Source organism: Pan paniscus, chromosome 7, assembly GCF_029289425.2.
Source record: "Pan paniscus chromosome 7, NHGRI_mPanPan1-v2.0_pri, whole genome shotgun sequence".
Lineage (NCBI taxonomy): Eukaryota > Metazoa > Chordata > Mammalia > Primates > Hominidae > Pan > Pan paniscus.
Window position 1 is genome coordinate 47,040,277 of NC_073256.2, and position 27,195 is coordinate 47,067,471.

At 36.5% G+C, this 27,195-nt stretch overlaps 1 protein-coding gene across 5 annotated transcripts in view; it reads left to right on the forward strand.

Annotated features, from left to right (window-relative positions):
• The window catches only part of FZD3 (frizzled class receptor 3), an 83,104-nt gene that overhangs the window by 7,594 nt on the left and 48,315 nt on the right, over window positions 1–27,195 (forward strand). For 2 of the 5 annotated variants that reach the window (XM_003830781.5, XM_063606684.1), the window contains exons 2-4: window positions 1,400–1,445; window positions 4,137–4,669; window positions 22,071–22,267. The exons of 1 other annotated variant lie outside the window; for it this stretch is intronic. In XM_003830781.5, the coding sequence (XP_003830829.1) occupies window positions 4,481–4,669; window positions 22,071–22,267 (386 nt within the window). In that variant the 5' untranslated portion in view covers window positions 1,400–1,445; window positions 4,137–4,480. The remainder of the gene's footprint in view (window positions 1–1,399; window positions 1,446–4,136; window positions 4,670–22,070; window positions 22,268–27,195) is intronic. 2 more of the 5 variants (XM_003830780.4, XM_034965899.3) reach the window with 2 other exon arrangements.

Below are 27,195 nucleotides of genomic sequence, written 5' to 3' on the forward strand. Positions count from 1 at the left end.
CATATTATTTGGAATGTTTATCAAAAGTTTTTATTTTTTTATTTTATTTAATTTTTTTGAGACAGTCTCACTCTGTCACCCAGGCTGGATGCAGTAGTACAGTCTCCACTCACTGCAACCTCCACCTCCCATGTTGAAGCAATTCTCAAGCCCCTCCTGAATAGCTGGGCCTACAGGCTCATGCCAGCTAATTTTTGTATTTTTAGTAGAGACGGGTTTTTGCCGTGTTGGCCAGGCTGGTCTCAAACTCCTGGCCTCAAATGATCTGCATGCCTTTGTCTCCCAAAATGCTTGGATTACAGGCGTGAGCCACTGTGCCCAGCCAGGAATGTTTATCAAAAGTTTTTAAATTGTGCATACCATTTGATTCAGTTGATTGGTTATCTGATTTTTTTAGTATTGAAACTCAGATTTTGACTCTTACTAAATTGATCATCACTGATTTGCTTTTCTTACTAGGTACAGTAGAGCAGTAGTGTATTCCTTGGCTTGTTGCTTAATTAGTAGTCAATAAACCAGTCATTTCACTAGTATTTTTTCTTGTCAGCCAGTCAGCACATATTTACAGATTTAGCAGAGTTAATTACTTCATACACAAAATAATGTACTATAGGTTCTTTCATAAAATTCCATAAAGCATTTAATATTTTATTTTTAAACAATCGAAATAGTTTTACTGTATTACATGTACATATATTTTTCTGACAAAATGAGAGATATATATGTATACTGTTTTGTAAACTGCCTTTAAATTTTATTTTTTATTTATTGTTACTATCTTACTGTATCCACAAATACAGGTTTATGCTCATCATTTTTAGTAACTATATAATATTCCATCATGTGGTTATACCATAATTTATTTAACCAATTTCTTATTGGTAGACTTTTCAGTTGTTTCCAGCTTTTAGGGGTTTTTTTGTTACAAACAGTGTTACACTAATATTTTGGTTGTGCATCATGTGTACTTATGTGTTTACTTAGAATAAATTATAAGATAGATTTGCTGGATGAAATTGTGTACATTTTAAGGACTTTTGATGTAAGTAGCCACTTTTTTTTTTAAGTACCAACTAGTTTACTAATAACATTTGGAAATGTTGAAATGTTGAAGGTGTTCTTTACCCTGTACTCCCACCCTATACTGTGTTCTATCATTATTGTTTTTTCCTATCTGGTTGGCAAAAAATCTTATCTCACATTTGCATTTTTTATTATTAGTGAAGTTGTATATCTTTTCATATGTTTCTTGGCTGTTTGTATTTCTTTTGTAAATTTATGTCCTTTGCTTATTTTTCTATTAAAATGTTATCCCCTATCTGCTTTTATTTTTAAAATTCATTTAATGTATATAATTACATAAACAATACCTTTATTCTTTTTAATTATTCTGTTCTAGGATAGCATTTCTCAAGACCTGACTTATGGAGCACTTGTAACCTGAGGTAATCATTAGAATGCATATCATTCTCCAGGATTCAGATTTCTAGGGGAATCCATGAATCTGCTACACTTTACGATTAGAGAACTGCTGTTTTGGGGGAAATGAAAATTCTTTAACACCTATACTTTACCTGTTTTCTTCATGTCTCACTGAATTCCACTGCTGTTTTTTCCCTTCTTTTAATAATCATAAACTGCAGTCTTGCTATATCAAGATTATTGTCCTTTCACAGCTTAACAGTAGATTTTACAAAAGCATCTTGGTACATGGTAATTGGAATGTCATAGTACATAAGGAAGCACTTTTATAAGAAGGTAGGATGCTTTACTTGCAAGTAAGGCAAAAGGAATAATCAAAAGGAAACCAGGTAAAATAGATGGAGTAGGCAGAAGTATAGGGGGACATTTCAGCTAGTTTTAAAGGCTCAGTGAGATATTGCTCAGTTTCTTCTTCAGGTTTTATGTGGTAGTCTTCTTTGAACCATTGATTTGAAACCCATACCTGCTTGAAAAATAGATTAGTTTAAATGAAATTTTTGAAATTCTTGTTGTTACTATATGCATATTCAACAGGGAGTAATGTTCCCTTTAAATTTTTTTAGTTGCAAGCAGATGAATGTGCTGCATAAGTAATAAACTGCAAAGACTGAACTTACATGGATGTTTTAATACTACAATCAAATAAAACTTTCAACAGTTACTTGACATATTTAATGATATGCATAATTGTTACTGCGCTGCATGGTAATTAAGATAAATATGTTTTTAACTATGGTTATTACCAGTTTTCTTTTTTTTTTCTGATGGAGTTTCGCTCTTGTTGCCCAGGCCTGGAGTGCAATGGCATGATCTCAGCTGACTGCAACCTCTGCCTCCCAGGTTCAAGCGATTCTCCTGCCTCAGCCTCCCGAGTAGCTGGGACTACAGGCGCCTGCCACCACGCCTGGCTAATTTTTTGTATTTTTAGTAGAGACAGGGTTTCACTATGTTGGCCAGGCTAGTCTTGAACTCCTGACCTCGTGATCCACCTGCCTCAGCCTCCCAAAGTGCTGGGATTACAAGCGTGAGCCACTGTGCCCTGCCCAGTATCTGTTTTCTATAGGCAGATCTCAACATTTGTGGGGAGAAAAAGAAATATGGCAGGCCAAGAATCTGTTTCAGAAATTTCTGATGTAGAACATGAGGCGCTTTAGGGCTTTTTGAGCAGGGTTTGCTTTTACCTTAGTTTCCTAATTCTAGGGACCATAGACTTTTCTTTTCCCTTCTGTTAGTCAAGACCCTCTACTAGAGGGAGAAATTGGGAAGATTCAGTCACTGTTTTACTCTCTCCAAATAGTTATCTGCCTAGTAACTGAAGCTTGGGACATGGAGTTCCCAATCATTGATAGTTAATGCACAGAGGACAGTTTCTTTCCCCACTTAAGCCAAAGCAGTTCCAGGTCCCACAATCTAAGTTATCATAGGTGCTAGTATTTAAGTTGTCCTATTAGTCTGGGTCTTTGAGAATTTCTGAACCTGAATTTCTCTTTTCCTACCCTAGGCTCTCCACAACAAACATAAGACTATCCAATGCATATGAAACAAATTGAAATAAAAGCAAACTTAACATCGTTACTAAACCAAATCAAAATGTGATAGCTTAGAATATACTTTTTTCATACCAGACCTGCCTTCCACTCCACCCACACCCTCTCAGCTGAAATTGAGAATCACACATATTTTTGCCCCTGGAAAAGTACATACAAGTCAGAAATTCTAAAGCTCTGTGGAAACAATAACTGGGAATTATTCTTATTTTTGCTGTGACTTTTTAAGGATGATTTCTATTCTCTGTGCAGCATGGCTGTATGTAATGACTGTTCGTTGATGAAATATTTCTTAGTGCTACATCTGTGTTATTAAATTTTTGTACTGTCTAAAAAATAATATAATATTGTGAAAATTTCCTAATATTTTAGAACCTTATATATGTCAGTTCAGTATTGGCTGATAGAGGTAGCATTTGTATAAACTAATTCAATGATTAAAATGTCTAACGCTTAATACTGCTTTACCATTTATAAAGTACTTTTGCATACATTATCTTATGATTCACTCATATCATCCCTGTGAGCTAGGTAGTATTGGAATCATTTTCAAGAAGAAAAATTCTAGGTACATAGAAGTTAAGTGGTATGTTTATATTCACACAGCTAGCAAGAGGCTTGAATCTGTATCTTTTGACTTACTTTTCAGACCACTTTCACAGATGCCTTCTGCTACATCAGTTAATACAAAAATATACTATTAAAGATTAAAACACATACAATTTTAGTTCAATAATTTAGGTTATAAGCGTAATATTTATTATTTAAATAAAATTTAGGACAATAGCATAAGAATTTTTCAAAATGAATCAATTATATATTGTGACAGATGAAAAACTGCCATTATACATGAGAAGTTGAACCATGTGTTATATAAGCAACTGAGCGATGAAATTAAATTTGCATTTAAATGCTGTTTAAGGATCATTTTAGAGTAGCTATAGCATAACTGATAAAGTAGAAAAATTATATCTTTATAAAGTACCCACATACTGTTAACTATTAGGTCAGTATAATATCTCTCATCAAAGATTTTTAATGTCAAGTCCATAATACTTTGAGAGAAAATGACTAATTTCTCCCATTTTTTAAAATAATACTTTTCAGATATTTCAGTTGAAGGAAGAAATAGCTCTTCTCCTAAGATGGAATCTGTGGTTTGGGAATGTGGTTGATCAACTTGATATGTTGGCCAAATGTGCCCCATGTAATAAAATGAAAAGAAGAGACAAGATGATGTCATTTTCCCATATTGTGAAACCAAAAACAAACGCCTTTTGTGAGACCAAGCTAACAAACCTCTGACGGTGCGAAGAGTATTTAACTGTTTGAAGAATTTAACAGTAAGATACAGAAGAAGTACCTTCGAGCTGAGACCTGCAGGTGTATAAATATCTAAAATACATATTGAATAGGCCTGATCATCTGAATCTCCTTCAGACCCAGGAAGGATGGCTATGACTTGGATTGTCTTCTCTCTTTGGCCCTTGACTGTGTTCATGGGGCATATAGGTGGGCACAGTTTGTTTTCTTGTGAACCTATTACCTTGAGGATGTGCCAAGATTTGCCTTATAATACTACCTTCATGCCTAATCTTCTGAATCATTATGACCAACAGACAGCAGCTTTGGCAATGGAGGTAAGACTTGATCTATTCTTTGACGTTTCTTAGTAAATGACTCTTGTGTTGTCCCATCAGCCAATCTAATGAATATGTTTGATAAACAACAGGAAAATAATATGCTATTTTTAATTATATCTTCTAAATTTAAAAATGTATATGTTTTGCTTCAGACTCTAATAGATTGAAGAATTCACATTTGGTGAATGTTACTCTTATATTTTAGACATTATACTTTTATAAAGAAATTTGAAACATCAGAACATGGGAGATAATAGCCATTCAGAAGTTTAAAATTTAAGAATAACTCCCAAGCAGTGAAAAAGTTTTTGTCAATGCGAATTATCTGTTCTTGATCTCTCAGAATTTTATGAAAGTTTGCTGCCTTATTTGAATTTTTCAGTGGTAATTCTTCAGACATTTCTTAATTATTTTAGTTTAGAAACTATTTCAAATTTAGAAACTATGGACACATTAATTGATATAGTTAATAATAGGTTTAAATAAGGGTATATCTGTCTATAACGGTTTTAGAATTGAGGACAGGGATATATATACCAGATAAGAACTAGCAGGCAGTAAGCAGTGGTGGTAATGACCATAGGCTTTGAGGCAAACAAACCTGGGTTTGAATTCTACCTCTACCACTTTCTAGCTGTATACTTTGGCCACGTTATATGAACTTTCTCATCATAGTTTCTTTGCTTGTAACTTAGAGACTTCAGTAAGGTACAAAGTGAAAATCCGTGTATAGTACTTGGCGCATAGTAAGTACTCTGTAAGTGATAGCTTTTACCGTTAATTCATATTCTCATATTAACGTGGCTACATAACATAATTTAGAGGGAATGTTTGATACATTACTCTTCAGCCTATTTCCATAGTGCTTTCAGCAAATGGAAGCCTACATGTTTTGGAATTCTTCATTTTATAATAAAACCGAAAAGTTCATCATTTTGAGGGAGACTAACCTAAGTCTGAGAAAATTTGTAAGATTATTATTCATAGATTTTGAAATAAGGAGGGCATCTTATATATTCCAAATATTTGAAAATGCTGTAGAGGTTGAACAAAACATTTTTTGCTTTTCCTCTGAGTACACAAGGTCTAAGTGGTTGAAGAGAGAGAATTGGTATAGGCTATCAGATTAGGATATATAAAAATGGGTATTGGTTTAATACAGTAAGTTGGTTCCAGGCATGGTAGTCTTTGCTATGTATTAAAGCTATCAATTTCTCACAGAAAATTGAACTAGAAACATTTTTATTTCTGGTATCATTTTAAATCATAACTCCTTTGGGAAGCAAATAGGTTAATAAGAAGCATGTCATAAAGATGTTTGTCCTGACTTGGGTTCAACTTTTGGCTCGCCATGTAGTAGGTTTAAGACTTTGGACAGGTTACTTAACACTCCTGATCTTTGTTCTCTTCATTTGTGAAAAGGCAGTATAATGATACACCTTGAAGGGCTGTTAGGATTAAATAAGAGATTTATGAAGTAGCTAGCACAATGCATCATACACAATAGGTGGTTCACAAATATTAATTCTACTCCAAATTCCATTTCTAAATCATCTAAAGGGAAGTACTAGAAACACCATGTATTTGCTCCAGTGAATTTGCATCACTCATTGTAGGTTCATGGGGCATTCTTTCATAGTGATAGCATGATAGGCTCTCTCTGACTTCTCAAATATACACAAGTAGTCTAGATATTTCAGTGACAATGGGGTTGCCTCTGTTTGAATTTCAGACATTGACATTCTGGGGAGAGCACCTAAGTGAGTAATAGTTTCTAAGAGAAGGCTCTAATGACTTGAAGTAATGTTGGGAATAGTTGCATATTGCATGTTTATCGTATCAGGACAGTGATGCCACTGACAGAATAATCAAACACAGTTTGAGAGTGTAACGTTTCTTTAATAGCAAATGACGTGGAAACTCAGCAGACAACACAGCCTGCTCAGTGCTGCTGATGACTGTCCACCTCCATCCCTCTACTGATCCAGGAACCAGCTTAGCAGGCACAAGTAATTGGAGCAAACCCAGCACACTCTTGAGTGTTTGCTGTGAGACTGAATGAATTCAAAGACAGTTTCCTAGGTGTAGCATCTTTCAGCAGGCCCCAGGCTTTAAGCCTGCCTAGAGTCCATTCCTTTTTTCTTTTTTTATTTTTTTTTGAGACATGGTCTCACTCTGTGGCCCACACCGGAGTGCTGTTGTGCAATCATGGCGTACCACAGCCTCAACCTCCCAGGCTCAGGTGATCCTCTGCCTCAGCCTCCCAAGTAGCTGGGACTACAGGTGTGTGCCGCCACCCCTGGCTAATTTTTTTGTATTTTTTTAGAGACAAGGTTTTGCCATGTTGCCCAGGCTGATCTCGAACTCCTGGGCTGAAGCGATCCACCCACTTGGGCCTCCCAAAGTGCTGGATTATAGGCGTGAGCCACCGCGCCTGGCTGGAGTCCATTCCTTTACTGTTTTGTGAGTTAAAAGGAGTGCCTGGAACACAATGGTATGTGGGCAGTAAGTTAGATTAGCCACAAATAGGAGAAAGAGCAGAATCTGGGTTATTTTAAGTTTTATTCACAATCAACAAGTTGGATGTTCTTACATTGTGTCTACAGGGTACATACTCTGTACTTTTATTGAGATTGGGACATGTTTAAATGGATAAGTGTCAATCCATTAAGTTAGAAAAGAAGGTTCTTGCTAATATGTTTATTTCTTTATCTCTGCCTTCCAAAACGTGCACATCAATATGCAAACACACATGCTACGTTTTTCTAAGTTGTTAACTTGACGTTCTCTTTTCCCCTGTGTATGAGTAGCTTTTGATAGGAAAAAAATTCTCACTTCTGAGCCTTCCAAACCATTTTGAGCTGTCCAAATTGCTAAGTAAATTTTTGGGAACTGTTCGGCATGGAGCAATAATCAACAAATGTCAGTAGCAATCTTTACTGAGCCACCTATTATCAGGTATTTACGACTCTAGTGGTAATAAAAGAGATCTGGGCAGGCTTTTCCTCATACTGAATAATTGAACCAAATTGGCTAGGACGGGAACAGATTAGTGGAAGAAGCACTAGAATAGGGATAGGAGACTTGTATTCTGTCACTAACTAGGTTTGAGACCTCTTTGTGTTGATTTCCAATAGGAAGTAAATTTTTTTCCTGCCATTTTATAGGGTTATTGTTAAGATCAAGTGAGATAAGTGGCATTTATGTTAAAGAATTTTGAAAAGTTAAAGTGCTGTGTGAATACAGAGCATTCTTCTTTGTTGCCTGTCACCCTGTTTTTTCATTTCAGTTAGTGTGTGGAACGAGCAATCTTTAATCTCTTTGGGAGGTTGATTGCTTGCCCCTCCCCACCCCATATATAGAGGAAAGTAGGCCTCTCTATAGGATAATCAGAGGAAAAACTCCTGGAATGGTTTGTGTTTGCCTCCGTTTCCTGTTTTCCTTTGTCATTCTCATTAAAGATTTTTTTATGATTTAAGGTTTTCTTATAATGGGAGCATGGAAAGCTGGCAGTGAAATAATCCTAGTAGGAACACAGAGCCTAAAAGCCTGAACATCCTGTATCTTTTATGGTTCATTAAGAACAGAGTATGTTTCAACCAGTCTCTCAGTTATCCAAACTCAAATTTGAGCTTTTTACTAAAAAACTTTATTATGGAAATTTCCATTATATACAAATAGAATAATATAATGAAGTGCCATGTATCCAGCATCCAGCCTTAAACATTACCAACTCATAGCTAGTCTTATTTCATTATCACTGCATGCCCTTCTGGGTCACCTTGAAACAAATTTCGTATATCAAAATTTCATCCATAAATATTTTGTTATATACCTCCGAAAAGTAAGGTATCTTTCAAAATATATGAACACAATACCTTTATTCCTTTATCAGTGTCAAGTATCAAATTAATGTTCAAATTACTCTTGCATATTTCACAATTTTTTTTCATACTGGCTTTTTCTAATCAGGGTTCATACATTGCATCCAATTGATATGTCTCTTAAGTCTGTTTTAATTTATAGGTTTTCCTTTCCTGTTCCCCTTTTTTCTTGTGATATATTTATCTTATAGAGTTCCCCATAGTCTTTATTTTGCTGATTGCATCCCTGTGGTGTTGTTTACCATGTCTCTGTCTCATTTATTTTTGTAAACAGGCACTGTAGAGGCTTGATTAGACACCAGTTTGGTTTTTTATTGTTGTTGTGGAAGGAATACTTCATAGGTAGCTAACATACTCCTGCCAGGAGCACATAATATTAAGTTGTTACTCTTTTTATAAATGTTAACAGCGATTGATGATTTCCTAGACCAATAGTTTTGTTAGGGGTTTGCAAAATGGTGATACTCTAATTCTGTCACCCTTTCTTCATTTCTTAGCTGGAATATTTGGAAACTTCTCATTGGATTACTTTCATATACAGTTTATATAAGAAAGATAGGATAAGTGCTTGCATGTTCCCCCGTTATTAGTTTTTAGAATAATTAGTTGATTCCCAAGCATCCATCAAAGGTGACCAGTAAGGGTTGTTTTTTGTTTTTTTTTTGTTTAAGTTTCATTGTGAACTCAAGGATTTTTTTTTTTTAACATATTTGATGTTTTAAATCTATCACAGTGATTATTGAGGCTCAAAATATTCCATCTTTGGTAGTGGGAGCCTCTACATGGTAGCTCCTGAGTGTTTTGTTTTTGACACAAGGTCTTGCTCTGTCACCCAGGCTGGAGTGCAGTGGAGCAATCATAGCTCACTGTAGCCTGAAGCTCCTAAGCTCAAACAATCCTCCTACCTCAGCCTCCAAAGTAGGGTCTACAGGTACATGCCATCATGCCTGGCTAATTTTAAAGAACTTTTTTTTTGTAGAGGCAAGGTCTCACTATGTTGCCCAGGCTGGTCTTGAACTCTTGGCCTGAAGCTATCCTCCTGCCTTGGCTTCCCAAAGCACTGGGATTACAGGCATGAGCCACTGCGCCTGGCCCTCTTTAGTGTTTTTGACACCACCCTAGTGGTGTTTAATAGTTTCTTTTCTTTCTGGTGTGATTCAAGCTCGCTTCATAAAATTCCGCGTCAAACCCTGAATCATCAATTTCTTTAGGAAGCTCTGGTTCCTTTTATTTGGAAATGATGCTTAAGAGATCACTATCTGGGTGCTAAGCCTAGTGATACTAAGTCATTTTTAGGCCTTTTCATGAACACAGCTAGGGAATACTTTTTTTTTTTTTTTTTTTTAAGGGAAAGTCCGTCATGAGTTTATACTGATACTTGCAATTCAAGTAATATTGCAGGGTGTTGTTTGTTTTTGAGACAGGGCCTTGCTTTGTCACCCAGGCTGTAGTGTAGTGGCACAATCACGGCTCACTGCAGTCCTAATCTCGCGGGCTCAGTTAATCCTCCTACCTCAGCCTCCTGAGTAGCTGGGACTACAGGTGTATGCCACCATGCCTGGCTAATTTTTGTGTTTTTTGTTTGTTTGTTTGTTTGTTTGTAGAGACAGGGTTTCTACAAACCCTGTCAAGCGATCCACCTGCCTTGGCCTACCAAAGTGCTGGAATTACAGATGTGAACCACCGTGCCTGGCCATGGATTTTATTTAGCATCTTTAAATTCATTTTTGTTTCTCTACTCTCTTATCCTCAAATTTATTATACACATACATTATATAGTTTCAGAATAATATTAGCAATATTTTTACTAACAGTGATTACAGCAAGCAGTTTAAGATTTCTTTATATTTCTTTTTGTCCTTTAGGGACAAAGATTTCTTTATACTTCTTTTTGTCCTTTAGGGATGTATATCAGCAAGGATGTACAATCAAATTATTGTGTTTTAAGTCACTGCAATATTTTTTCTTCATGTGGTTAAACACAATACACAGGTTCATATGTTTTATTTTGATTTTGAGGAATGACTTTAATTTTTTAATTTAAATTTATTTTATAATTATACTTCAAGGTACATTCAGAGAACTCTAGTTTCTATCCCTCTGTCACCTCTATCTTATTTTTTCCTTCCACCTAAAGGTAGTCATTTTTTAAAAGTTTTTATCCTTCCATTTAAAAACCTTAAATATAACACTTATATAAAATATTTATATATCTATATTCTTTCACCTTTTTTGATACAGTTATAACGTTTGTTTTCTCCACACTGGTTTTTTTTCCACTTAATATATTTCGGATATTTCATAGTAGCATTTATAGATATTCCTCATTTTAAAATTTTTTAAAATTGTGGTAAGATATGCATAATACACTTAAGTAACATAATTACAATTCCATCTCCAGAGTTTTCTCTTCTTCCAAAATTGAAAATCTACACTCATTAAATAACAAATCAGTCCCCATTTTTTCTCCTCCCTAGTCCCTGGCAACTACCGTTTTACTTTCTTTGCCTCTGAAGTTGACCACTTTATGTATTTTGTATAAGAGGAATCACACAGTATTTGCCCTTTTGCAACTGGCTTATTTTATTTAGCATAACGTCCTCAAGGTTCATCAATGTATCATGTGTTGGAATTTTCTTTTTTTTTTAAGGCTGAATAGTATTCCATTGTAGGTATATAACACATTTGGCTTATCCATTTATCCATCAATGGACACTTGGGTTGTTTCTACCATTGGAGTATTATGAATAGTGTTGCTATGAATATAAATGTACAATCTGAGTTCCTGCTTTAAATTATTTGGGGTTTGTAGTCAGAAGTGGAATTGCTGGGTCATATGTTAATTCCATGTTTAATTTTTTGAAGAACTGTCAAAGTGTTTTCCATATGGTGGTACCATTTTACATTTCCACCAGTAATACACAAGATTCCAATTTCTCCACATCTTGGCTAACACTAGGTATTTTCTGTTTTTTTTTGTTTTTGTTTTTGTTTTTTGTTTTTAATAATAGCTGTCTTCATGAGTATGATGACATGATCCTTATTTTTTTATAGCTAAATTTTACTCCATTGTATTGGATATACAGTATTATTCAATGTCTGTTGATGGACACAGGAAACAACTGTGTTTCTGGTCTTTTACTGTTACAATGTTGCAAGTGTGTTTTCACATTTTGACTAGTGTATTTTTGGGATAGGTTCCTAGAAGTATAAATGTATGTGTTACTTTCCTTGATATTGCCAGACCTCTCTATAGGGGTTGTACTATTTTGCATTCCCACTAGTAATGTTTGAGAGTATCTGTTTCTTCACAGCTTTACCAAAATAATATGTTGTCATGTTTGTTTGTTTTAAACCAGTATGATAGGTGGGAAATGGTGTCTCAATGATTTTCATCACCTACTTTACAGAGACAGAAACACCTTCATAATTATTGATACATGAGGGTTCTTAATACCAGCAAGAGTATGAAATTCAGAGACAAAGCAGTTCAAGCCCAAGTTTTGCTACTTATCAACTGTGGACAGTAACAATATAATATCCATGTGCCATCATTAAAATAGAATTGGTTATAAGGATCAAACGAGATATGTGAAAATTGCTTTTTAAAATAACAGTGGGCCGGGCACGGTGGCTCAGGCCTATAATCTGAGCACTTTGGGAGGCCAAGGCGGGCGGATCACCAAAGGTCAGGAGTTGGAGACCAGCCTGACCAATATGGTGAAACCTCATCTCTACTAAAAATACAAAAATTAGCCGGGCGTGGTGGTGGGCACCTGTAATCCCAGCTACTCGGGAGGCTGAGACAGGAGAATTGCTTGAACCCGGGAGGCAGAGGTTGCAGTGAGCCGAGATCATGCCACTGCACTCCAGCCTGGGCGACGGAGTGAGACTCCGTCTCAAAAATAAATTAATTAAATAAAATAACATTGCCGGCAAGGTGCGGTGGCTCATGCCTGTAATCCCAACACTTTGGGAGTCTGAGGTGGGCGGATCACTTGAGGTCAGGAGTTTGAGACCAGCCTGACCAACATGGGAAAACCCTGTCTCTACTAAAAATACAAAAATTGGCCGGGCACAGTGGGTCTACACCTGTAATCCCAGCACTTTGGGAGGCCGAGGCAGGCGGATCATAAGGTCAAGAGATCAAGACCAGCCTGGCCAACATGGTGAAACCCCGTCTCTACTAAAAATACAAAAATTAGCTGGGCGTGGTGGCGTGTGCCTGTAGTCCCAGCTACTTGGGAGGCTGAGGCAGGAGAATAGCTTGAACCGGGAGGCAGAGGTTGCAGTGAGCCGAGATTGCGCCTCTGTACTCCATCCAGTCTGGGTAATGGAGTGAGACTCCATCTCACAAAAATAAAAAATAAAATAACAGTGCCAATCCTTGCCTGGAGGATCAAATCCAAAGCATAATAGACTTTCACAAATTGGCTTCTACTTATTTAGCATTCCTTAAGTCTGTCGAGTCTGTAAATGCCATCTCTGCCTGGAAGGCTCTTGTAGTATCCCCTTTGGTAATATCTTAATTTTCAAGGCATGGTGTGGATGTTATTTCCTTAAGAAACCTGGGATGCCTAGAAGTTAGTGACTCTCTTCTCCATACTCACCAGTGTGTTTTATATGTACCTCTATTTTTGTGTGTATATTATTATGTTGGAATTGTTTACGGTTTTATTCCTTCTGCTAGAATTTAACCCCTTCAAAGTAGAGCTTGTCTTTATTCATCTTTGTATGCCTAGTACCCGACACAGAACCTCACACATAGTAACTGCTAAATAAATGTTTGAATTAATTCATGAACTTTATAAACCCTAAATCCCTTAGATGTGGCAGTAGTAATTGATTTTGGTTTTAGTGCTATACCTAAGCTCTTAATCTCCTAGGGTTATAAATAGTTCTGTGGTTGGTGGGGATGGTAATGGTAATTCCAGTACCAAGGTTACCACATACTTTTGAATACTAGTATTTTACTTTTCTTTTTTCTTTTTCTATTTTTTGGGGGGTAGGGGACAGGGTGTCAAAGTGACTTGAATTCAACATTATGTGTTTGTACTTATAAGTGGTGTAATTAAGCAAAGAAAGCAACACAACTTTCTCATTTCTAGGCCTTTCATGTTTCTTCTGCATGCATATTCTCCATCTTTGCTTATCAAAATTCTGTTGTACTTGATCCATTGTTAGGTTGAAAAAATAAAGTAAGGTAGATAGCAAAACATTAGTATGGTATCATCCTGGTTTGGTTGAAAAACATATATGCATGTTCATTCAGAGTGAGTGATCGGGTGGAATTTTCACCAGGACCAATATTGGTTGTTCCTGAATTAGTAGTTTGTGTTTTCTGTTCTTCATTTTTTTTTAAATTATACTTTAAGTTCTAGGGTACATGTGCATTTTCTGTTTTTTCTGTAAGGAACACATTATGCTTTTAAAATAGTAAAACTAGTAAAGAAATTTTATTTTTAAAAAATTTCAACTGTCCTTTTTTGCTCAGCTCCTGGTGCAGGGTCTAAGATTTAGTATTTATTAAATATATTTTGATTGGATAAGTACAATATAGGGAAGAACTTGGTAAATACCGCAAAAAAGCAAAGTGCTAAGGTGATTCAAAGAGAGAATATGTTGAAGGAGTCATGGAAGGCTTCAAATTGCAGATGGTATTTAAATGAACTTTGAAAGACACATTTTTTTACTGTGGTTTTTATTTTAAGAGAATAGTATAATGTACACCCATATAACAATAATTATTAACATTTTATGGATAGGCTTTTTAGAAAATGAAACTTCTTTTACTACATTTATAGAATTCATGGTGTTAATCTTTAGAATACATGCATTATCAAACATTTACTTTATTATTTTTTGAGATTAATATTAATAAGGTGGTTTTCCCTAAACAAACATCTAGCAAAGTGGCCTAAGAAGCCTGGTGTGAGGAGAAACCAGCCAGGAATTAAACGTCTAAATACAAGTAGTAGATAATTGCATTTAGTCATTTCAGACTTTAGGACAAAAAAAATAGCAGCTTCTGAAATTTTTAATATATTTTCTTGTGTGACAGATCACTATAAAGTGATTTACTTGTCTTAAATTATTAAATACATTGGAATTTGGTTTGTAAAGCTTTATCTTTTGAGACTTAATTCAGAACTGTCCATGATATTGGAAATATTAAAAGTTTACTTCCTATAGGAAAGTCAGATTTATGGACCTCTCTGGGAACTCTGCTTTGACTTGTGAAAATACATATTCTTCTGTGATAATGAGAAATTTCTGTAAAAAACTCACTGAAAAAGTATTGGAAGGTATTTAATATGCTATCACAGAACATTTTTAAAAATTAAGGTTTGAACAGGAAAATAAATCTGTGGGATTAAAGGCGTTTTTACAAACCTAAAGTTTTTTGTTTTTTTATTTAATACAAAATAATTCTTAAAGTTTGGACCTTTTCTCATTAGGCATTTTATTGTTACAGAAAGGGGATTTTTAAAAGGTGTCATTTTTAGTCACTTACAGTTATTCTGAAAAGTTGTTTTTGAATAATTTCTCATTCTAAGGGATCTGAAATAGCCATTTTTAAATTTTCAAGACCATTCCACATTTGGTTTTATGTTTAGTGAATTTAGTCATAATACTCCCAAACCCCATAGGGTACAGTTTCTATGGCTACCAGACCCTTTGTAGAGTGACAAAGGTTGGAATTCTGATTCTCGTGAGTCAAATTTTGGCCTTTGACTGGGTCCCCTCTGCACGTCCTTGCTAAGCTTGGGCTGTTGCTATGCTTGAAGGCTTGTCAGCTAGCAGGTTCCTATGGTAACAGGAATGGAAATTTGAAAGAAGAAAGAGAATGGTAGCACAAAGGCTTGGTTGATTTGAATTTGAACAAAGAATGGAAGGTTCCCTGTAGTGCACCTTTGTTGTAGAAACCAGAAATTTAATTTTAGAAAGTTACTTTCCAGTTGTAAACTTCCTATACCCTGGTCTTGATTTAGTGAACAAAAGTATTATGGTTTAGGGAAGTACTCAATAAGAATCTTTATAATTCAGTTAGCTAAACTTCCTTTTCTATACTTCATAGAGCTTTCATAGTATTTCTTATGTTATACATTTGTTCTCAGATTTTTAGTGTTCAGGCTACCTCATTTAATTTTGATTTTGCTGAGGTCAAAAATTGTTAAGGATAAAAAAAATCAGGGCAATTTGCTTATTTGAAAAATATTAATATTTGTATTTGTTTTTATGTAACAGCTTTATTGAGATATAATGTGAGTACAGTAAACTGCCCTCACATAAAGCATTCAGTTTGATGAGTTTTGACAGATCCTGTGAAACCATCACCACAGTCAAGATACAGAGCATTTCCATCACCTGAAAAGCTTTCTTGTGCTGCTTTGTAGTCACCCCGCTCTCTACTGCCTGCTCCAAGCAACACTGATCTGCTTTCTTTCATTATGGATTAGTTTCCATTTTCTAGAGTTTTGTATAAATAGAATCATGCCGTATCTACTTCTTTAGGTCTGGTTTCTTTCACTCAGTATAATGATTTTGAGATTCATCTGTGTTTTGTTTTGCTTTTTAAAAACTTCATTCCTGTTTTAAAAACTGTCTCACTTGGCAGTTGAGAACAGAGAATTTAGCAGGGTTCCTCCTTATGCCCACCAAGTAGGCCTGCTACAGCTCTATTAACTTGCACCTATTCCCCAATCCCTTTCAAGCTATCATTTATTAATTGTGTTCTGTATGCTAACTTTATCTTTTTACTTATGGGTTATTAAGACCATTTTACAGAAGAGGAAACTGAAGCATAGAGAGATTTAAGTACAACAAATTTGTTAAATGCAAGGGCTCTGGATAAGAATGCCAAGATTTGCCTTAATCCTGGGTCTATCTTTGTAGTTGTGTGATGTTGGATAAATTACTTAGTTTTCTATATCTCGTTTTCTTCACATGTATTGTAAAATGAGTTCATAATAATAGTACTTACCTTATAGGATTGTTGTGAAGGTTAAATGAGATAATATGTGTAAGGCATTTTGAACAGTGCTTGTGTTAGCATTGGAATGTATCCAAGTCACACAGCACCAAAGTATGTTACCAGTGGCAGTGAATCCATACGGGTCTGCAGCAACCTCAGTTCTTGTCTCCTCAGAAGAAATCAATTGAGGGACGTAAGGCAGAGTCTCGGGAGACTGAGACAAGTTTTAGAGCAGGAGTGAAAGTTCAGTAAAAAGCTTTAGGGCAGGAACGAAAGGAAGTAAAGTACACTTGGAAGAAGGCCAAGCGGGTGACTTGAGAGATCAAGTGCACGGTTTGATTTGACTTATGGTTTTATATGTTGGCATACTTCTGTGTCTTCTCCCCTGAGTCTTCCCCTGGGGTGGGCTGTCCGCATGCGCAGTAGCCTGCTAGCACTTGGGAAGGGGCTGCATGTACAGTGTGTTTACTGGAGTTGTATGCATGCTCACTTGACGCATTCCTTCCTTACCAGTCTAGCCTTCCTAGAGGAAGGTCATACACCAGTAAAACGCTGCTGTTTTGCCTCTTAGCATGTTTGAGCCCACTCCCTCAGCTCCTGAGATCTTATCGGAAAGCTGCTGATCACCAGTTTCAGGTTTTTCTTATCTGTTGGGAGACTGCCTTTCCCTGGCATCAGCTGAAACCAATTATTATTTTAGAGAGGCTTGAACATCAAATATTTTCTTCCGTTCTGTTGGTTGTCTGTTCACTCTCCTGATAGTGTCCTTCCGTATACAAAAGCTTTTATTTTTGTTGAAGTCCAGGTTGCCAATTTTTTTCTTTTCAACTTGTGCTTTTGGTTTCATATCTAAGAAACCACTGCTAAATCCAAGGTCATGGAGATTTGCCCCTGTGTTTTCTTCTATGAGTTTCATAGATTATGCTTTTATACTTAGGCCTTTGATAAATTTTGAGTTGATTTTTGTATATAAGGTAAGGTAAGAGTCTAACGTTATGCTTTTGCATATGGATTTTCTCTTGTTCAGTATCTTTTGTTGAAGAGACTTTTTTCCCATTGAACAGTCTTGGCATCTTTGTTGAAAATGAATTGGCTATACATGTGATGGTTTAATTCTGGACTCCTAATTCTATCCCATTAAGCTATATGTCTGTCCTTATCTAGTACACACTTTTGATTCCTATAATAGCTTTGTGATAAGTTTTGAAATTGGAAAATATGCGTACTCCAGTTGGTTCTTTTTCAAGATTGTTTTGGCTATTCAGAGTCTCTTGTAATTCCATATGAATTTTAGGACCAGCTTTTCCATTTCTGCAACAACAGAAGGCCGTTGGGATTTTTGAAGGGATTACACCGAATCTGTAGGTCTCTTTTGGGAGTACTGCCATCTGAACAACATTATCTTCCAAACCATGAACACAGGATGTCTTTCTGTTTATTTAGGTCTTCAGTTTCCATCAACAATATTTTATAGTTTTCTGACTTACATGACATTGGATAAATTTATTCCTAAGTATTTATTATTTTTGATGCTCTTATAAATGGAATAATTTTTTATAATTTTCTGTTGGTGGTTTTTAAAATTTTCATTGATCTACTTGGGTTTATATCTACCGTCTTACTATTTGATTTTAATTTGTTCAAACTATTTTGCATTCTTTTTTTCTCTCTTATCTTGCCTTCTTTTTATTGTTTGTTTTCCTCTCTGTTACTTTGTTAGTTGTGCATTCTTTTATTGTTTACCCTAAAAATTATGACGTGTACTTTTGACTTATAATATTCTAATAGAAATAATTACTTCAACCATTCCCCCATTAGTGTTCTTCTGACGCTCCACCTTTTCCACTTTACTATAATGCATGTTAATTTTACATGTATTTTAAGATGATATTATTTTTGTTGGCACAGAGTGTTCATTTATATTTTCCCACAGTCATCCCTTTTGTTGCTCTTAATTCATTTTTAATTTTCATCTTAGATCATTTCCCTTCTGTCTAAAGAACTTTCAAGCATTTCTTTTAGTGCAGTTTGCTGATGGCTAATTTTTCTGTTTTTGTCTATCTGAAAGTGTATTTGCCTTCATTTGTAAATAATATTTTTACTGGCTAGAGATTATAGGTTTGCAGTTATTTTCACTCAGCTTTTTAAATAAGCCATTCCATTGTTACGTGGTTTTCTGAAGTCAGCTCTGAAAGTTACTGTCGCTTCCTTGAAGGTAATATGTCTTTTTTCCACTGACTGCCCTTAACATATTTTGCTTTGGTTTTCAACCGTTTAAATAAGATACACCTAGCTGAGGTTTTCTTGTATTTATCCTTCTTGCGGTTTGCACAACTTCTCAAATCTGTAAGTGGTTATCTTTAACCAGTTTTGGAAAATCCTTAGCCATCATCTTTGTGTATATTGCCTCTGCCCCGTTCTTACTGATCTGTCCTTTTGAGATTGCATTTACATGTGTTAGATCTTTTTTGTGTGTTTTACATGTTTCTTACCCTTTTTTCTGTATTTTTTGGTCTGTGACCTTCTTTCTGTTTGAATATTTTCTATTGCCTTGTTTTCTGTTTTGCCAGTCCTATCTTCTGATATCTCTAATAAGTTCTTAATTTCAGTAATTATATATTTCAATTATAGAATTTTAATTTGATTCTTATAATAAATTCTAATTTTCTGATGAATTTTTAATCTTTTATTGAAGATATTAGTCATTGTTATATACAGGCTTGTCTGTTAACTCTAATAGCTGGATCACCACATTTTTTTATTTTTTATTTTTTGGTTTTCAGTTATATCACCCTGTCTCTTGGGATGCCCAGTAATTTTTTACTAAGTGCTAGACATTATAAAATATTAGTGAGATTCCAGATATGTTATGTTGCTATAGAAAAGATTAATCCTCTTTTCTGCTTAGCACATAAATGCAATTAGCACTTTATTTTTATTTATTTATTTTAGAGACAGGGTCTCCCTCTGTCTCCCAGGCTGAATGTAGTGATGTGATCATAGCTCACTGCAGCTTTGATCATAGCTTACTGCAGCCTCGAACTCCTGGGCTGAAGTGATCCTCCTGCCTCTGCCTCCCAAGTAGCTGGGACTACAGGCATCTGCCACCATGCCTGGCTTTTTTTTTTTTTTTTTAAGTAGAGATAGTCTTGCTGTTTTGCCCAGGCTGGTCTCAAATTCCTGAGCTCAGGTGATCCTCCTGCCTCAGCCTCTCAAAGTGCTGAGATTACAGCCGTGAGCCATTGCGTCCAGCCAGCAGATCACTTTAATTCAGTCAGTAACTGAGCTGAGTAGAGGCTGCGTTGCAATGTTGGTAGGTCTCTGCCTCTGATTTGTCTCTGCCACTAGGGTGTAGTCATTCAGGACTTCTCAGCAGAAAGTCTGGTATGTTGAGATGCTGTGCAGAGGTTGAACAGTAATTCATGTCTCTTTAGACTGACATGACTGCCAAAATCTCTACTCTGTTCTCTTTCTGCTTAGCTTCTTAGCTTCCTTCCCTGTGTAGCTTTAGAATTTTGAGATACACATAGGGAAAACTGGCTTTGTGTTAGACTCAGTCCTTCCCACTTCTTCTCATTTAGATCTTGTTTCTTTCATTTCCCATTTTGTCTCTATAGCCTCACAAGACCACCTATAGCTCTGCTGGTTTCTCAGGTTCTCCAGCACAGCCTAGGCAAAGCTTGATTCCTAGCCTCTTGTCTTACGCCCAGTTCAACAAATATGACCTTTAAAAAGTGGCTGTACGTATCAGGCTACCTGTTTGTGCTTTCCTTCTCTTTGAATTCTTATTCCCTCTAATGTTCTTTAGCAGTTTTCCAGTGGTTTTAAATAGATAACTTAAAATTTTTTCTGTTTTTAAGTTGTTCTTGATGGAAACATTGGTCTAATACAGAGTGCTCTTTCTTAGAAGTGAAAGTCATAGATAGTTTATTGTTATATATCAGTTATTCATTTTATAGTTCTTTGACATCAGTTTCTATAAGTGACTCTTGATTTTCTAATTGTATTATGTATAGGAGGCTCTGGAAAATAATATACATCAGTGCAGAAACAAATTGATTCATCCACATTTGAAAGGCCTGGTAGTAAGAATATCTCTAACCACTTCAAAATCAGCAATGACTCAAACTATTATATAAATAAATGCAAAAAATATTCCATAGTCAAAAGCCCAGATGCACATCCTTGGGATATTTTATCTATTCCTGTGGTTGAAATGATTATTTTATTGTGGTTTTATGTTTGGGGCTACTATTTTTTTGCCCTTAATATTAGCTTACAGCATTAGTTTGTTTATATCATGTGATTTCACAGTATAAAGAACTCTGTTTAAAATTTGAAAAAGGCATGGTGGCTCATGCCTGTAATCCCAGCACTTTGGAAGGCTGAGATGGACAGATCGCTTGAGCCCAAGAGTTTGAGACCAGCCTGGGCAACATGGCGAGACCCTGTCTTTACAAAAAATACAAAAATTAACCCTGTGTGGTGGTGCGTGCCTGTAGTCCCAGCTACTCAGGAGGCTGAGGTGGGAGGATTGTTTGAGCCTAGGAGGCAGAGGTTGTGGTGAGCCGAGATCCTGTCACTGCACTCTGGCCTGGGTGACAGAGCGAGACCCTGTCTTTAAAAAAAAAAAAAAAACACAATAAAATTTGAGCCCAAAGTGAGAGAACTTTCCCCGCCCTCAATGCCTAATTTACTACTATATTACTACTTACCTTCCTCTCCTTCTCCCAGTTTTTCTCCCATTACTGGTTGTCCTCTCTCTCCTGTTGACAATTGTTAATTGAAGAAGATTCAGAAATTGAAATACTTAAAGGAGACCAGGTGTGGTGGCTCACACCTGTAATCCCAGCACTTTGGGAGTCTGAGGCACACGGATCACTTGAGGTCGGGAGTTTGAGAGCAGCCTGGCCAACATGGGGAAACCCCATCTCTACTGAAAATACAAATATTATCTGGGCATGGTGGTGCATGCCTATAATCGCAGCTACTCAGGAGGCTGAGGCAGGAGAATTGCTTGAACTTGGGAGGCAGAGGTTGCAGTGAGCTGAGATCATGCCACTGCACTCCAGCCTGGGCGACAGAGTGAGACTCCATCTCAAAAAAAACAACAACCAAAAAAAAAAAAAAAAAAAAAGGAAGAAAGAAAGAAATACTTAAAGGAAGAAAACGAAAATTTCTTATAATCCCATCACCAATCTAGTCACACTTTTGAACATTTGGTGCATGTCTTTTGTGGATTTATTCTTTGTAAAATGGATATTGTCAGTGGTTCTCAACCCTGCTTCTTCATCAATATCACCTGTAATACCTAAACTATACATATAGATTCTGGGATACACCTCACATTTAACTAAATTAGAATCTTCAGGGGTAGGGCTAGGACAGTTTTGTTTAAAAAAACAAAAACTCCCCTTCAGAAAATTTTAATAACCCTCAGAATTTTCTTGTAATGAGAAAGAGAATGTTGCATTTTTATAGAAAGCTTTAACTTGTATACAGCTCTTTAACTAATTATTCAATTTTAACTTTTCCCTAGCCATTCCACCCTATGGTGAATCTGGATTGTTCTCGGGATTTCCGGCCTTTTCTTTGTGCACTCTATGCTCCTATTTGTATGGAATATGGACGTGTCACACTTCCCTGTCGTAGGCTGTGTCAGCGGGCTTACAGTGAGTGTTCGAAGCTCATGGAGATGTTTGGTGTTCCTTGGCCTGAAGATATGGAATGCAGTAGGTGCGAAAATCATAGATTTTCATGGATCATTTCTTATGTTGCAATATGTTTAAAAGTACTTGTCTTCTTTTCCATCTGTTTTAAAAAACTTTTTTGAAGTGTACATATTAGTCATTAATTTTGAACAGTTTTATGGCCTCAAAATTGTTTATTTGCTTAGAAATTTGGAAGCACTAAATGAAGAAGAAAACATTTCTGTGAAGAAGTTTTTAAAAGACTTAAGAATTACATAATCAAGACAGTTGATTTTTTCCCCCTTTAAAACATTTTTTTCTGATTATGAAAATAGTGCTATTTGTGAAAAATTATACGGAGAAGAAAACCATTTATTACCTCATCATTGCGGGGGCTTAAATACCTTTATGATTTAAATATAGATTTGTAGGATAGTTCTGTCATTTCTTTTTTTCTGTCAAGTATTAACGTACCAAATCCAGAAAATGTCAAATACTTTTCAAATTACATGCAGTATATCGACTATAAGCATGTCTTAAAGTTTTGAGGATTTATTAGACATTCTTAAAGTTTCATTTAAGTGAGCATTGTTATTAATAATATACTATATTTATTATGTGATAATGTTTTACCTATTTGTATTCTGAAATATTTCAAGGATAAAGAATAAGGTGAATACTTATGTATCTATTATTATCTAGCTTTGCCCAATCTTAACAGTTTGTAATATTGGCTTCAGATTTTTTTTAAGAAATGAAACAATACAGGTAGAATTGAAGATTTTTCCTTGTTATCCCTCTTGAGCTTATTATCTTCTTTCCGCCCCAGGAGTGAGATAATCTTTATGTTGAATTTGTTTTAAAATCATTCCCATGTTTGCTTATATACTCTTACTACATGTATGCATATCCATAAACAATACAGCTTTTTTGTATGTATCTATCTATGTTTGTACCTGTAACCTGTAGGTCTGGTACATTCCTTTTAATTGCCGTGTAGTGGTCAATTGTGTTAATATCCTACAGTTATTTAGCCTTCTACTGATGGTCATTTAGGTTGTTGCCAGGTTTTTGTTATTATAAGCAACATTCTTTTATCCTTCATATTTAAAAATAATTTTGTTTGTTATCTGGCAATAGCTCTTGGAGGCGAGTAAAGCAGATGTTGTTACTCTTGACAGATGGAGAAACTTAAGAAATAATAAATCCTGTACAGTAAGTCCTCACTTAACGTTGTTGATAGGTTCTCAGAATATGTGACTTTAAGCACAGTGACATTTAATGAAACCAATTTGTTTTCTTTTCTCTTCTCTTTTTTTTTTTTTTTTTTTTTGAGATGGAATCTCACTCTGTCCCCCAGGGTGGAGTGCAGTGGCATGATCTTGGCTCACTGCAACCTTCACCTCCCGGGTTCAAGCGATTCTCCTGCCTTAGCCTCATGGATACCAATTTGTTTTCTTACAAACATTATAACAAAATGACATTGAAAAAAAACAGTGTTATTTAAGGACCTGCTGTATGGTTTCTTGCTTGAAGTCACAGTTTACAAGAACCTATCTACGATTTTAAATGAGGACTACTGTATTTGCTTCTTGTAGTCAATTTATTGATGTTCTACTTTCTCATATTTGTCTATTTCGCACCTATTTTACCTTCCCTTTTGTTTAGCCCCATCTAACCATTCGTGTCTTCTGTCTCTAGACACCTGGAAGTGTTTCTAGTCTCTCTTTTAGAAGTCTGTAAATTGGTATAAAACAATTATAAATTGCCTGGGCAGGAACTCTGTTTTATGCTTCTTATATTTAACACCTATTGTTTAGGTGTCTTTTTATTTTAATAGCTTATATATAAGCATAGAAATCTCATAATCTTTATTTTTTAATTTGTTTTGATAGGATTAAACCTATTTTATGTCCTCATTATACCCTAGGATTGCCTAAATTTGAAATCTTAAATTCTGAAAAAGGGAACTTTCTTTTTTTTGAGACGGAGTCTCGCTCTATCACCCAGGCTGGAGTGCAGTGGCGTGACTTGGCTCGCTGCAACCTCCACCTCCTGAGTTCAAGCAATTCTCCTACCTCAGTCTCCCAAGTAGCTGGGCTTACAGGTGCCCGCCACCACATCCAGCTAATTTTTGCATTTTTGGTAGAGACGGGGTTTCACCACGTTGGCCAGGCTGGTCTCGAACTCCTGACTTTAAGTGGTCCGCCCGCCTCAGCCTCCCAAAGTGCTGGGATTACAGGCGTGAGCCACCGTGCCCAGCCTCAAAGGGAACTTTCATAGCAACCTTTTTATTCTTTCATAGCTCTCATACTTTTGTGCCTACTATACTGGTTGCCTTGGTTCATTTGTGCTGCTATAACAAAATACCACAGACTGGGTAAATTATAAATAATAGAAATTTATTTGTCATGGTTTGGGGGCTGGAGAGTCTAAGATCAAGGCACAGGCAGGTTGTGTTTCTAGTGAGGGCTGCTTTCTGCTTCCAACATGGCACCTTGTTGCTGCATCCTCCAGTGGGTAGGAACACAGTTTCCCCATGTGGCAGGATAGCAAGAGGAGCAAGCTCACTCTGCAGCCTCTTTTATAGGGACATTAATCCTTTAATTGTCCCAAAGACCTCACTTCATTTTTCCTTTTTGGAGATAGGATCTCGCTGTGTTGCCCAGGCTGGAGTGCAGGGGCACAGTCACAGCTCACTACAGCCTCAAACTCCTGGGCTCAGTCAGTCCTCCTGCCTCAGCCTCCCAAGTAGCTGGGATTACATGGGCATGCCACCATGTCCAGCTAATTAAAAAAAAAAAAATTTGTAGAGATGGGGTCTTGCTTTGTTGCCCAGGGAGGTCACAAACTCCTGGCCTTAAGCAGGCCTCCTAAAGTGCTGGGATTACAAGCTAAGCCACTGCGCTTGGCCAGGCTCTGCCTCTGAATACCACTGCAGTGGGGATTGTTTCATGAATATTCATGTCCCCGAAAGTTCATGTATTGGAAACTTAATTCTCAGTGCAACAGTGTTGAGAGGTGAAACCTTTAAGAGATCGTGAGGACTCTGCCCTCATGAATAGATTAATGCCATTATCTCAGGGGGGCATTAGTTATTGCGGGATTGGGTTCCTGATAAAAGGATGAGTTTGGCCCCTTTTCCTCCGTGGCCCCACATCCTCTCTCTCCCTTTTGCCATGGGTTGATGCACCAAGGAGGCGCCTCCTTCCCAGATGCAGGCCCTCTTGACTTGGACTTCCCAGCCTCTAGAGCTGTAAGAAATAAATCCCTAGTTTTTATAAATTACCTAGTCTCAAGTATTCTGTCATAGCAGCACAAAATGGACTAAGACAGCACCTATTCTAAAAATTCATGGACACCCCCAGAATTTTTATCTTTTTATCCTAAATAGACCCTTCCTGATCTCATTTGTTTCTTTATTTAGCTTAAATGTTGTGGTCTATCACTTGCAATAACGTCATCTGATAGCAGTTTCATCTCATCCCTCCTACTGTACTTATTTAGACCTCCAAATAGACTGATTAATTTCTTATAAATTGATTATGCTATATATTTAATGATTCTGAAATTACAGCAGTTGTATTTTCTATTTGTAACCACTTGTCTTGGTCAGAAAAATTTCTGTTCATTTTCCTCAGCACTTGTGCCAAATCTGTATCACTTAACTTTAAACTTGTATCTCACCTTTATTTCCTTCAACCTCAGCCTGTCCTTTCCTGAAAATGATTCAGTCCATCATGTAAGAGAACTATTGTGATCTGTTATTTCTCAGACTGTTCCTTCTCAATTTCCTTCTCGGATCCTCCTCTTTTTTCTGCCCCTTGAATAATGGTGCTTCCCAGAGTTCGGTTCCTGTTCTCCACAGCCCTCCCTGGATAATCTCATCTCACCTATTTTAACTCTTATTTATATACCGATGACTCCTAAACCTGAGTCTGTAGCCTCTCTCTGCAAAGCTCAAAACCTGCATATATCCAGCAGCTGTTGAAAATCCTAACCTATATCCAGTAGCCATTGGAAATCTGGCCTCGGTTTGTCTCCACGACCTCAATTTTGGCATATGTAAAATTGATTTTACTTCTTGGCTCACTTTTTTATTCCCTGGAAGTATCTTCTGTTCCTACTTCATTGATCTTAACTCCCACATTCAAGTTATGCATTCTGTTGCCTTCAGCTAACTAATTTCATATCTGTCTCATTCTCACTGCCTTATTTGACTTTCATTTTGGCACATCTGGTATCCCTGCCCCCATTTTTGCCCCGCTCAAGTCTGTCTTTTACACTGCTCCTGGTTACCTTTCTGATTACTTGGGTTAGGGTTATATGAATATATTCACTCAACATTCATTAGTTCAACACATGTCAGTTGAATGTCTTTGGTGTGCTAGGCACTATTCTAGATGTCGAAGATGAGCAGTGAGCAAAACAGAGATCCTGTTCTTATGGAGTGAAAATTTTATTGGTGGTGGTAAATAAATAGACAATGTCAGATGAAAATGAATGCTAATAAGAACAAATATGGTAGGTGATAGGGATACAATATAGGAGAGCAGAGGGATTCTATTTTCTATAGAGTCTTTGGAGAAGGCCTTATTGATAAGGAGGCTTTGGACCAGGGACTTGAATGAAGTGAGAAAACAAATGATGATATCTGGGGGCAGAGCGGGCCAGACAAAGGAAACAGAGCAAGTACAGAGACTCTGAAGTGGAACCACGCTTCCCAAACTCACAGAACAACAGGAGACCAAAGTGGTTGCAGCCAAGTGAGTGAGGGAGAATGGAAGGAAATAAGATCAGAAAAGTACTGGGGCTGAGGGTCTGTGTAGCTCTGGTAAGGAATTTGGATTTGACTCTGAGATGAGAAGCCATTAGAGGGTTTTAAGCAGAAGAGGCATGATCATGAACACAGGAGCAGCATATCTTTAAAGGATTACCTTGGCTGCTGTGTGGAAATGGAGATCAATTGGAGGC